General features: G+C 42.7%; 1 protein-coding gene across 1 annotated transcript in view; it reads right to left on the bottom strand.

Moving 5' to 3' along the window:
• Positions 1–13,315: 13,315 nt before the first annotated feature.
• The window catches only part of cltrn (collectrin, amino acid transport regulator), a 32,862-nt gene continuing 31,877 nt past the window's right edge, over positions 13,316–14,300 (bottom strand). Inside the window, exon 6 of the mRNA XM_048603002.1 lies at positions 13,316–13,998. Within this exon, the coding sequence (XP_048458959.1) occupies positions 13,845–13,998 (154 nt within the window). The 3' untranslated portion in view covers positions 13,316–13,844. The remainder of the gene's footprint in view (positions 13,999–14,300) is intronic.

Genomic DNA, 14,300 nt, shown 5'->3' with positions numbered 1-14,300 from the left:
CAAAACACCACAAAATGTCACGACATTTGAGGCAAGAGTGTGAACATGTTTTCTGCCATTTCTCAGCGCTAACAAAAGGTAAGAATGTAAGAACTATGAGTGGGAGTAGAGAACTCAGCTCCTTGAACCTGCTCCACTATTTAATATGATCATGGCTGCTCTCATCGTGACCTGGCACCACTTTCCTGCCCGCTCTCCATAAACCCTTCAACTCATTACTAATTAAAAATCTGTCTATCTCCTCCTCAGGTTTACTCAATGCCCCAGTATCCACCACACTTTGGGGGAGTGAATTCCACAGATTTCTCACACTTTGAGAGAAGTAATTTCTCCTCATCCGTGTTTTAAATCTCCCACCCTATATCCTAAAGTTATGACCTCTTGTTCTTGACTGCCCTACATGAGGAAACATCCTCTCTACCTCAACTACCATTACATCATCGTCTAAGCCTACATTTTCTTGCTAATGTTTGGCCACTTGGTCAAAGAAACAGGCCAATGTTCTGTGCAGGTTTTCCTTCAGAACCCTGGGGAAAATGCCCAGTGACTGACATCCATTCTCTAGGTCTTCCATCAATATTCTGACAGAGGAACAGGGAATGTATGTATTATGCTGCACTGTTGTGTTAAAAGGCAAACTCCCTTGCTATTGAAACATAAGCAAACTGGAAAAAAAACAATATGACAAATATTAGTTCATAGATCATCAAATAATCTTGACCACAAAGGTGGAGATGTATGTTACTCCACTATGGTCTAACTGATACAATTGCTAATTCCAATCCTGGACTCAATAGTCCCTGCACAATCAAATCAATGAGAATACTTGGACAAATCTTCCCAGGCCCCCGTCCTCCACTCTCAGGCAAACCAGGATCAGTAAGATTACAGAGACACAGCCGTCTTCAAACTCCCCTCCAAACCAACACCTTAATGAAGCTGCGCAAGGACATAGAAAGGCCAGCAGAAAGGCAGGCAAGTAGCAATTGGAAGTGGTGAGGTGTTGCATTTTGACTGAAGGGATAGAGACAGGAAGTATAGACTTAATGGGTCAATTCTACAGGGTGTGCAGGGAGAGAGGACGGTGTTTATGCACATGAATGTTTGAAGGCGACAGGACATGAAATCTGGGTCTTCATCAAGAAAGTGGTATTGGGTACAAAAAGCAGGGAAATTGTGCTGAACATGGATAAATCTCTGGTTAGGCCACGACTAGAAGATTGTATCCAGTTCTGATCATAACACTTTAGGAAGGATTTGAGGCCCTTGAGAGGTACAAGGGAGATTCAGCAAAATGGGTTCCAAGGATGAGCGATTTTAGTGATAGGGTAACTGAGGTTACTGTTCTTGAGGGAACGAAGACTGAGGGGAGATGTAACAGAGAGAGGAACCAGGTACAGGCAGGTTTAAGTAAGAGACCAAGAAATAACAGATTGTCGCGATGACCTGGAATCCAATGGCTTTGATAAATCTGAACCAATGTTGTTAAAAGGAAATTGAGTGGAGTCTTTCAGGAAAATGGACAGGCATAGAAGAGGCATTTCTAGAAATCAAATACAAAGAATGTTAGACAAACTCAGCAGAAGAGAGAGAAACAGTCATAATGGACTTGAAACGTTAACTGTTTCTCTCTCCACAGATGCTGCCAGAGCTGTTGAGTTTCTCCAGCAAGTTTTCTGTTTGTTACATATTTGAAGAGAGCTGACTGGATTGATTAGAGAGATCTGGGTTGGACTCTATAGGCCAAATAGCTTCTTTTTATGCTGTATTCCAATTTTGTCTCTATGACCAATTTATCCTGGACATATATTCCCTTCTTTCATCATCTCTGCAGTTAGGTGCTGAGGTCTCTGATTTAACACCTTTGTGAGGAATCGATTATCAAAGCAGGGAAAAGAGCTCTGATGTCCTTCACAAAGGAATCAGCAATGATTAATAAGGTAAGGCTTTGCATACACTCAGACAGAAAGAAGAAAACAATTTTATCATCAAAGATCTAACATACTTACTGCGAGCCCTTTCCTTGCTCCTGTCTGAAATGAATTCTTTTTGCTAATCTAATTAGTTAAGGATGTTGTGAATTATTTATTCAGGCAGTTAACATTTCCATTATACATTAAACTGCGAATCTGGTTTATTCACAACCAATTTCAACCTGATTTCTTTCTAACTTTGTTTTCATTGGCTGAGATAATCACCTATAAGCTTTATAGATAGCTAAAGGCTCCCTGCCTCCCTAACCTGTTCTTCCTCCCACCTATCCCCTCCTCCCACCTCAAGCCGCACCTCCATCTCCTACCGACCAACCTCATCCCGCCTCCTTGACCTGTCCGTCCTCCCTGGACTGACCTATCCCCTTCCTAACTCCCTACCTACACTCACCTTTACTGGCTCCATCCCCGCCTCTTTGACCTGTCTGTCTCCTCTCCACCTATCTTCTCCTCTATCCATCTTCTATCCGCCTCCCACTCTCTCCCTATTTATTTCAGAACCCCCTTCCCCTCCCCCTTTTCTGATGAAGGGTCTAGGCCCGAAACGTCAGCCTCTCTGCTCCTATGATGCTGCTTGGCCTGCTGTGTTCATCCAGCCCTGCACCTTATTGTCTTAGATAGCTAAAGGCAGCTGTTTCTGTGAACGGTGCTCCAAAATTCAGTTTTGCACATTAATTTTCAGTTTTCCTTTTAATTCGGATGTTCCGTTTAACTGTGTTTACTTCCGTTTTATAAAAATGAATTTTGGAACTCCATTACTTACAAGGTTTCTGTCAGAAAACAGCTCCTGAACTAAGCAGGCCATACCCCACCCATTGTTCTCACTCACCACAACAGAATTCCTCCCTCCCTCTTGGTCTTTCCCTTTAATAGTTTATCCTCATCTCCCTCCAATGCCAGTTTCCCCATCCATATATAAACACACACTGTGGAGATGGATGGCCTGGTGGTGATCTATAACACTGGGAGAGTCAACAGCTAAAGTCCTTGATGGTGGATTGTACCATGTTGGAGAAATGGGAGCGCAAGGATACATCCTAGAAATGGGCCCAAAACGTGTCCTCAAAATAGAATCTGTGCCTAAACTGAATACTGGGAAAGGAAAGAGCTAATGCTGATGAAATGGTTATTTATCCAAACAAATCAGGCCTTATCAAGGTTATAAAACAAGCTATGGCCATATCTTATTAAGGAGGACATAAAGAAATCCTGCATTATCTGAACTTATGAGTTTCTGCCTGGGTTAATCAGAAATCAGTCACACCTTAATTGGGTCACTGTCCTCTGAGTTCTAGGTTCAAATCTCACTTGGGAACATTAGCTCCAAAGCTTAGGCTGGCATCCCAATGCAGTACTTATAGTGTGCTGCTTTGTAGGAGGTTCCATCTTTCAGGTGGGATGCTAAATTGACCTCCCATCTGCAAAGTCTCATGGGTGCAATAGAGCCAATGGTGCTGGAGGAGTTATTTTCAGTGTCATAACTAATGTCTATTTTTCAGTCAAGAAAAGCAAAGATTATCTCATAGTTAACACATTGTTGCTTGTGGGAATTTGCTGTGCATGGCTGCATTTCCTACTTTCCAGCAATGATTACACTTCAATAAAACTTCATTGGTGGTAAAGCACTTTGTAACATTTGATGGTTGTTAATGTTAGATAAGTCTGCTTTTTGACCTTCTCAAAGATGTAGGGAGGAAACAATCTGTCATATTTTTAATAATGTGGGACTTTCAGGGGCTGGAATTGGCATTAACAGGACTGTGCGAGAGGATTACCATAGGGAAGACTGAAATCTTCTAATATATGTCTCGTTCAACCTCCAGATGATGAAGGAAGGAGCTATAAGAAATTATTTTTATATCAAATCTCATTTCTCAGTTGTCAGTCATTCAGTTTGAGATGTTGTCTTTGTCTACAATGGAACTTGTGGGAATCTTTGTCCAAAGGATGCATCTTAAAAATGGGAATACGTTCCTCTAAAAGAGAGGAAGGGCAGCATTGAGTATAAGAGTTGGGACATCATGTTACAGCTGTACAGGATGCTGGTGAGGCCACTTTTGGAGTGCTGCATACAATTCTGGTCACCCTGCTATAGGAAGGATGTTATTAAATTGGAAAGGGTGCAGAGAAGATTTACGAGGATGTTACCAGGACTGGAATGTATGAATTATAAGGAGAGGCTGGACAAGCCGAGACTTTTTACACTGGAGCTTAGGAGGTTGAAAGGTGATCTTACAGATGTTTATAAAATCATGAGGGGGCATAGATAAGGTGAATAGCAAAGGTCTTCTTCCTAGGGTAGGGGAACTCAAAAGTAGAGGGCATATTTTTAAGGGAGAAAGATTTAAAAGGGACCTGAGGGACAATATTTTCACACAGAGGGTGGTATGTATATGGCAAAAACTGCCAGATGAAGTGGTGAAGGTGTGTACAATTGCAACATCTAAAAGGCATTTGGACAGGTACATGAATAGGAAAGGTTTAGAGGGATATGGATCAAATGCAAGCAAATGGGACTTGTTTAGTTTGAGAAACCTGGTCGCTGTGGACAAGTTGGACCAAGAGGTCCATTTCTGTTGTGACTTTATGAATTTATGGGTCAATGACTCAGCAGTTACTTTTCGAAGACCAACAGAAGTGTATCTTTTATATGTTTCCCAGAGATCAACAAAGGTGCAACCTCAGCCAACTACTCAGTGCCAAAGGCTAACTGCTATAACTATTCAACCTTGGCTTCTATTTCCTATGGAGTCCAATAAACGTCAAAGTTCTGAGTGGTTTTATTTTACTTTTTTTTAAATTTGTGGGATGAGGGCAGCACCAGTTGGACCAGCATATACTGCTGCTTTCTTGAAGCACTGCAGTCCCTGTGCTGTAGGTAGGCTCACAATGCCATCAGGGAGGGAATTCCAGGATTTTGACCCAGTGACAGTGAAGGAACAGTGATATATTTCCAAGTCAGTATGGGGAGTGGCTGGGAGAGGAACTTGCAGGGGGTAGTCCCACCATGTATCTGCTGCCCTTGTCCTTCTAGATGGAAGTGGTCATGGGATTGGAAGGTGCTGTCTAAGGATCTTTGGTGAGTTTCTGCAGTGCATCTTGTAGATAGTACACGCTGCTGCTACTGAGCATCGGTGGTGGAGGGAGTGGATGCTTGTGGATGTGGTGCCAATCAAGCGGCTGCTTTGTCCTGGATGGAGTCAAGCTTCTTGAGTGTTGTTGGAGTTGCACCCATCCAGGCAAGTGGGGAGTATTCCCTCACACTCCTGACTTGTGCCTTGTAGATGGTGGGCAGGCTTTGGGGAGTCAGGAGGTGAGTTACTCACTGCAGGATTCTGAGCCACTGACCTGCTCTTGTAGTCATTGTGTTTACGTGGCAAGTCCAACTGAGTTTCTGGTGAATGGTAACCTCTAGGATATTGAAGGTGGGGGATTCAGTGATAGTAACAACACTGAATGTCAAGGGGTGGTGCTTAGATTGTCTCTTATTGGAGATGGTCATAGCCTGGCATTTGTGTAGCGTGAATGTTATTTGCTTGTGGTCAGCCCAAGCTTTGAGACTATGGGCACAGTTTTCCCATTCCAGAGCAGACAGGAGGAAATTAATCATGTAATAGTCCAAACTTCAGATCCTCATCAGGATGATAAACTTTCAGGATTATGTCATTCCAGCAGAGTCTACAATTGTTTCAGAGATAGTAGGAATAGCAGATGCTGGAGAATCTGAGATAACAAGGTGCAGAGCTGGATGAACACAGCAGGCCAAGCAGCATCAGAGGAGCAGGAGCAGGAGCAGGAGCAGGAGCAGGAGCAGGAGCAGCCATTTCTGAAGAAGGGTCTAGGCCCGAAACGTCAGCTTTCCTGCTCCTCTGATGCTGCTTGGCCTGCTGTGTTCATACAGCTCTACACCTTGTTATCTCAGAGTCTACAATTTCACACTTATCCACATTATACAGCATCTGTCATGTATTTGCCCACTCACTCAAGTTACCTAAATCTCCCTGAAGCCTCTTTACATCCTCCTCAGCACTGACAATCGCACTGGGTTTTGTGTCATCAACAAAATTGAAAATCTTACTCTCAATTCCCTTATCCAAGTTGTTGATATAACGGTGAATTTTTAGGACCCAAACACTGATCTCTCTGGCACTTCATTTGTCACCACCTTCCATGCTGAAAGTGATCCAGCTATTCCTACTATCTGTCTCTTGTCTGTTAACCAATTTTTGATTCATGCCAGTATATTACCACCAACCCCGCCAACTTTGAGAGTGAACGTTAACCTCTCAAGTAGGATTTCATCAAAAGCTTTGTGAAAATCAAATACACCACATCCATTGGTTTGTCCCTTTCCATTCTGTTAGCTATATGCCCCAAATTCTCAAGTAGGTTTGACAACTATGAGTTCCCTTTCGTACATTCATGCTGAAGTTGTCTCATCCTGTTAGTATTTTCTAATCGTCTTATTATCACATCCTTTATAATAGATTCCAACAGACTTTCCACACCCCCTTCTTCCCCCTCATGTTAGCTCCCTGGGATGTTGTTAGCTCTCAGCCCTATTAATCTCTCTAGCATTTTTAATATTAATACAAACTACTTTTGATTCTTCATTCCCAAAAGATCTTTGCATTTCTGGGAAGTGTTTGCATCTTATTCAATGAAGTCAGAACAAAAGTGGTTGTTTAGTTACACTGCCATCTCTTGTTTCCCATTATCAATACCATTATTTCAGAACTGCAAGGGCTTACACTTGTCTTCTGTAGCCTGTTCCTTTTTACACACTTCTAGAAGCTCTTACAGTCCACTTTTATGTTCCTTACAACTGTACTCTCCTACTCCATATTTCCCCTCATGATCAACCTGTTGATCCTCCATTGTTGAATTCTAAACAACCCCTGAGTGTCAGGGTTGCAAATTTTTTGAGAAACTTTTATTTTTTATTAATTCACTCATGGAACGTGGGCATCGCTGTCTGGGCCAGCATTTATTGTCCATCCCTAATTGCCCAGTGGGCAGTTAAGAGTCAACCATATTTCTGTGTGTCTGGGGTCACATTTAGCCCGGACCAGGTAAGGATAGCAGTTTCCTTCCCTAAAGGACATTAATGAACCTGATGGGTATTTCCAACATCTGACAATGGATTCATGGTCACGAATAGACTCTGAATTCCAGATATTTATTGAATTCAAATTCCACCATCTGCCGTGGTGGCATTCACACCTAAGTCTCTGGATTGACAGTCCAGTGATAATACCACTAGGCCATCGTCTCCCAAAATATATGCCTCTTTGGATCTAATACTATCCTTAATTTATGATCTTATTTTTGAAATGGGCACTTTTACTGCTTTGTTCTTTCATCCAAAAGGAATATATAACTGCAGTAATATATCCATTAGTTCCTTAACTACTAACTATTGCTTGTCCATATCCATATCTTTTAATGAAGTTACCCAATCTATTGCAGCCAACTCACCCCTTGTGCTATCATAGTTTCATTTGTTCAGGTTTTGCTTTGGACTACATCATTTTCATCCCATTAAAGAATTTTCCTAAAGAAAGTCTCGCAGGAAGATTAATTCACCCTTTCCCATTACACAAAATCAATTCTAGGATAGTCTGTACCTGAGATAGTACCTCAACGTAGTGGATTAAAAATCCAGAAATTTGTCCACCACAGAATTATTCATAATGTGGTTTGTCCAGTCTATACGCAGGTTACATGTTTACTGTAGCATTATTGAGCATATCTCTGATTTCCTGTTTAATGCCATCCCCAAACTCACCATGTCTGTTTGGATGCCTATAGGTAACTTCTAATGATGTTTTCCACCTCTTGTTGATTGTAGCTCCTCTTAGGCTGATGCTATGTTTAGATTTCCTGTGCCGATATCCTTTCTCACTATCTCATCTTCCAGTGCTATCCCACCTCCTTTCTCATTTTGCCTGTCCTTCTAGAAGATTGAATATTCTATGGCCTAGCGGTATTATCGCTGGGCTGTTAATTCCAGGGACCTAGGTAATATTCTAGGGACCAGGGTTTGAATCCTGCCGCAGCAGCTGGTGGAATTTGAATTCAATAAATATCTGGTATTAGGAGTCTAATGATGACTGTGAATCCATTGTCAATTGTCGGAAAAACCCATCTGGTTCACTAATGTCCTTTCGGGAAGGAAACTGCCATCCTTACCTGGTCTGGCCTACATGTGACTCCAGACCCACAGCAATGGGCATACCCTCTGGGCAATTAGGGATGGGCAATAAATGCTGCCTGGCCAGAGATGCCCTCATCACATGAATGAATAAATAAAGAGTCGCAGTTTTGATCATTCTGCAGCTTCGTCCCCTCTTTGCAATCATATGGCACCCATTTACAACTATTTGTGCCGTTAATTCATCGACCTCATTGCAAATGCTCTGTGTGTGTTCTCATACTTGTCTTTTATGACATTTTGTACACAACCACGAGGGTGAAGGGCAGGTGTAGGGAACCCTGGATAGACTTTGACCAGAAAAAAGAAGGAGGCATGGCTCAGGTACAGGCAGCTGGGAACTAGGGAATCCCTGGAGGTATAAAGGGGATACAGGAGTTTACTGAAGGAGGAAATAGGAGGGCAAAAAGGGGACACGAGATAGCTTTGGCTGAGAAGATTAGGTTGAATCTAAACAGATTCTTTAAGTATGTAAAAGGAAAAAGAATAACTAGAGAGAGACTAGGACCCCTCAAGGACCAAAGTGGACATATATGTGTGGAACTGTAGGAGATGGGTGAGGTCCTCATGGAATATTTCTCCTCTGTGTTTACTGTGGAGAAAGACATGAAGACTTGGGAAGTTGGGGAAGTTAGAGGCGATATCTGGGGGACAGTACATATCACAGTAGAGGTGGTGTTGGAAGTATTAGAATGTATGAAAGTGGATAAATCTCCTGATCCTGACCAGATATATCTAAGAACCCTGCAAGACACTAGAGAAGAAATTACAAGGGCCCTGGCTGATATATTTGCATCATCGTTAGCCACGGGTGAGATCCCAGAAGACTGTAGGATTGCAAATGTTGTGCCTTTATTCAAGAAGGGCTGCGTAGAAAAGCCTGTAAGCCTAATATTTGTAGTAGGTAAGTTACTTGAGAAGATTTTGCGGGAAAGATATACATGCATTTGGAAAGACCAGGTTTGATTAGGAGTAATCATGGCTTCGTGCAAGGGAGATCATGCCTCACAAATTTGTTAGGGTTCTTTGATGAAGTGACCAGGAAGGTTGATGAGGGCAGGGTGGTAGACATATTCTATATGGGTTTCAGTAAGGTCTTTGATAAGTTTCCACATGGTAGGCTCCTCTGGAAGGTTAGATCGCATGGAATCCACAGAGAGCTGGCAGATTAGATACACAATTGACTTGATGGTAGGAAGCAGAGAGATATAGTGGAAGGATGCTTGTCAGCCTGGAAGCCTGTGACTAGTGGTGTGCCTCAGGGGTCGGTGCTGGGCCCATTGCTGTTTGTTATCCGTATCAATGATTTGGATGAGAATGTACAGGCATGATTAGCGAGACACTAAAATAGGTGGTATCATGGACAGTGATGAAGGTTATCAGAAATTACAGCAGGATTTTGATCAGTTAGGGAAGTGGGCCAAGAAATGGCAAATAGAGTTTAATATAGATATGTGTGAGGTGTTGCATTTTGGAAAGTCAGATCAAGGTAGGATTTTCATGGTGAATAGTAGGGCCTTAAGGAGTGTAGTGGAACAGAGGGACCTTGGAGTTCAGGTGCACGGTTCTCTGAAAGTGGAATCACAGGTAGACAGGGCAGTGAAGAAGGCTTTTGGCACACTGGCCTTCATCAGATAGGGCACTGAGTATAGAAGTTGGGAAGTTATGTTGCAGCTGTACAGGATGTTGGTGAAGCTGCACTTGGAGTATGGTGTTCAGTTTTGGTCACCTTACTATAGGAAGGATGTTATTAAACTGGAAAGAGTGCAAAAAAAATTTATAAGGATGTTGCCAGGACTCAAGGGACTGAGTTATTGGGAGAGGTTGGACAAGCTAGGACTTTTTTCTTTAGAACATAGGACACTGAAGTGGGATCTTATAGAAATGTATAAGATCATGACATGGATAGTGTGAATGCACTCAGTCTTTTCCCCAGGGTTGGGAATCGAGGACTAGAAGGCATCAGTTTAAGGTAAGAGGGGAAAGAATACATGGGAACCTGAGGGACAACTTTTTACACAGAGGGTGGTACACATATGGAATGAGTTGCAAGTGGGAGTGGTTGAGGGGGGCACATTAACAACATTTAAAATGCAATTAGATGGGTACATGGATAGGAAAAGTTTAGAAGGATATGGGCCAAGTGCAGAGAAACGGGGTTAGCATGGATGGACATTTTGGGCAGCATGGACCAGTTTAGGCCGAAGGGCCTGTTTCCGTGCTGTAGGACTCTATGACGCTCTGTCTCTATCTACTTTTGTACTCTAGCCTTATATGCCGCTAGCCCTTGTTTCCCCAGCATTCAACTTTTGCTTTATTTTCCTTTTCTATCTTTCTTTCATATCTTTCTTTGTTTCTCTCACCACTCAGTCTCCTGACCACAGCTGCTCTGGTTTGAATCTTTGCTCCACTGTACTAGTGAATGACCCTGTGTGAGGATATTGGTCCCGGCCTTGCTGCAGTGCAGCCTGTCCAATGTGTTTGTGTCTCCCAGAACACCAGCCTCTCAATAATCTAACTGGAGCAAAAGCAGCAGAGAGGAGTAATGGCTGGGCAAGAGTGGGGTATTTTGTGCGGCAGGATGGGGCACTGCCAGGGATAGGGGGAGTACATGGATATTGAAGCACGCTTCAGTATAGTTGGGAAGGGGATGTTACAGAGAGCAGGGTGTCTGGAGTGAGGCTATTTCCCTGGTTTGTTTAGGTCTGGGGATCTGTCTGTGGTGTGGCCTAGTAGAAGGTGTACTCAGTTCGGAGTGGGGGAGAGAGAGGAGTTGGATGTGATGCGGTGGAGGTTACATGGGCATGGGCAGTACTGCACAGCCTGGAAGAGTGGTGGAAGGTGGAAGGGAGCTGGTAGGTTGAGGGTTCAGGAGAGGCATTGGGACCGCAAAGTTTAGGGACTTAGGAGATAAGGTAAGGAAGTCAACAAAGGCATGAAGAAGATCTGTGGAAATGGAAGGAGATTCAAGGTGACAGAATAATTGAGTGGGGTGGGTGAACAATAATGGGGAGGGGGGGTACTCGATGGGTGATAGTGGAAACGACTGAACATTTTGGTCCTCACAGTAAAAATTATCTTCATTCAGGTCGCCCCCTCAGCCTCCGACGTTCTCAAGTGAAAACAAACCAAGTTTGTCCAACCTCTCATCACAGAAAATACATTCCAAACCAGGCAACTTCCTGCTAAACTATTTTTAAACACTCTCCAAAACCTCCACATCCTTCTGGTAGTGTGGCGACCAGAACGGTACACAATATTCCAAATGTGGCCTAACTAAAGTTCTACACAGCTGCAACGTTCCTTGCCAATTTTTATACTCTGTGTCCCGAATGATGAAGACAAGAATGCAATGCACCTTCTTTACCATCAATTCCACTTGCATTACCACTCTCAGGGAGCTGTGGACCTGTACACCTAGATCCCTCTGTATGTTGATGCTTCTTAGGATTCTGTCATTTACGGTATACATCTCTTCTGCATTAGACATTCAAAAATGCATCACCTTGCATTTGTCTGGATTAAATTCCAGTTGCCATTTCTCTGCCCACCTCCCCAGCCTATCTTTCTCTTACTGTATCCTCTGACAATCCTCCTCACTATTCACAGCTCCCTCAATTTTTTGTGCTGTCCAGAAACTTACTAACCAGGCCACCAACATTCTCTTCCAAATCATATATGCATTACAAACAGGGGTCCCAGCACTGATCCCTGTGAAACCACCATAATGTCACAGATCTCCAGTCAGAAAAAACATGTTTTATTGCTATTCTGTGTCTTCTGTATCCATCTTACCATCTTACCAGCCGGCCATGAGAGCCCTTGTCAAAGTCCTTACTAAAGCCCATGTAGACGACATCTACTGTCCTGCCCTCATTAGTCATCTTTGCCAATTCCTCAAAAAACGCAATCAAGTCTGTGAGACACGACCTTCCCCACACTAAGCCAAGCTGCCTAGCCCTAATAAGTACATATTTTACCAAATGTGAATAAATCCTGTCCCTAAGGATCTTCTCCAAAAATTTCCCTATCACTAATGTAAGGCTCACCAGCCTGCAACTTTCGGACTTATCCCTGTTGACTTCTTAAACAAAGAAACAGTGTTGGCTATTCTCCAAGCATCTGGGATCTCTTCTGTGACTAAAGAGGACACAAAGATTTTGTGTGAGACCCTTGTAATTTCCTCCTTTGACTCTCTCAGCATTCTGGGATGGATCCCTCTGAGTCCTGGAGCCTTGTCTACCTTAAGGCTTTTCAAAACAACCAACACCTCCTCCTTTTTTTATAATGACATGCCCCAGAATATCAACATACCTCTTTCTAGACTTACCATCAACTATGTCCTTCTCCTTTGTGAATAGCCATGTAAAGTGTTCATTAAGGACCTCACCCACTTCCTCCGGCTCCGCACATAAATTCCTTCCTTTGTCCTTGAGTGGACCTACCCTTTCCCTAGCTATCTACAGATGTAGAAAATGCCTTAGGATTTTCCTTAATCCTTTTTGCCAAGGGCTTTTCATGGTTTCTTTTAGCTCTCCTAACTTCTTGTCAAAGATTTTTCCTACTTTCTTTAAATTCTTTCAGGATTCTGTCTGTCTTCAGTTTCCTCATATATGCCTCTTTTTTACTATTGACTACACTCAAAATTTCTCTTGTTACCCAAGTTTCCCGAATCTTGCCATCCTTATCCCTCATGTTCGCAGGAACGTGCTGGTCCCGAATTCTGTTCAACTAGCCTTGAAGACATTTCCACGTGCCAGATGTGGATTTACCTTCAAACAGCTGAATGCAATCTACATCCCTCAGTTCCAGCCTAATATTGTGGCAGCTAGCCTTCCCCAAGTCCTCCACCCGAGGACTGCTACTATCCTTATCTATAAGTAACTAAAAACATACAGAATCATGGTCACTGTTCCCAATATGCTCCCCCATTGAAAGTTTGATTATCTGGCTGGGCTTATTCCCCAATACCAAGGTCTAGGATGGCTCCTTCCCCAGTTGGACACATGTAACAAATTCCTCCCCCATCCAATTCCCTGTTCCCAGTCAACATATGAAATGTTAAAAATCATCGACGAATGACAAAACAATAAAGACTGTTGCGTACTTGTTAGGGAAGGTAAATTTTTGCGTATGGTTTATTAATGATTACAATGATGAGTTTTCACAAACTTGTAAGTTATTTGGTCCTGTAGTGAAACCATGTTTCTATATATAATATCTTAAATAGATAAGGGCAGTCATAGAGAGGTGGAAGTCTTTCCTCATTTGAGCAGTATTTTATCATTCAGTCCATCCTTACAATGTTACAGTGATGTCCTCACTCACTACAGCAGCATCTCCCCATACAACAACCGACACTTCAAAAGGTGGTGAACACAGGCATCATACTGTCACATCCAATGCAATGACTCCAAAGTTGCTGCGATGGGGCCTATTTGATCTTTTGATCATTCTGCAGTCCATTTAACCCAAAACAAGCTAGCATAAATTATCAGGAAAGGAAAAAAAATTAAAACCGAGCTGATTTGTATTTATTAATCAGAACTCTTACAAGTAAGGCTAATTTCCTGTGATGATGAGTGAGGCAGGAATAGCCTGCGTAGATACTTTACACTGACTTTAATAAGAGTTGTCTCTTATAATTTGGTTAATTTGTCATCATCCTGACAGAAGGCTTCATTTTTCCGGCCTTGAGTCTCAACTAGTGAATTACAGTAAATCCCATTCTCAATGCCTTTGAGAGTTTTGTCTTCATTTTCTTCACCGCCCCCTTCAGACTCTCGTGCTTTCCTGCAAGAGATGAGATATGTCACCATGAGATATGACATGGTGTGACAACTGGTTTCGGCACGTCTGAAGTCTGGGTTCAAAACCTTATTTCAAGCCTCTTTATCATCAGTTTTACAGGCGTGCACCAAGCTTGTTATTTGCAAATCAATATTTGCAAGTTATCTCTGAAATAACTCCGTAAAGGCTGGTATCCCGTCACCAAATCACCCTTTATTTATAGATGCATAGTACGTGACACTGACCCAGCTCCCTCAGTGTCGTCTCCTAGACTGAGCAGAATCCCTGATGCTCCCTGTCAGCCG

The sequence above is a fragment of the Rhincodon typus genome, chromosome 11, assembly GCF_021869965.1.
Source record: "Rhincodon typus isolate 14 chromosome 11, sRhiTyp1.1, whole genome shotgun sequence".
Classification (NCBI taxonomy): Eukaryota; Metazoa; Chordata; class Chondrichthyes; order Orectolobiformes; family Rhincodontidae; genus Rhincodon; species Rhincodon typus.
Note: the sequence above shows the minus strand (reverse complement) of the source record. Positions and strands in the feature narration are given on the sequence as shown.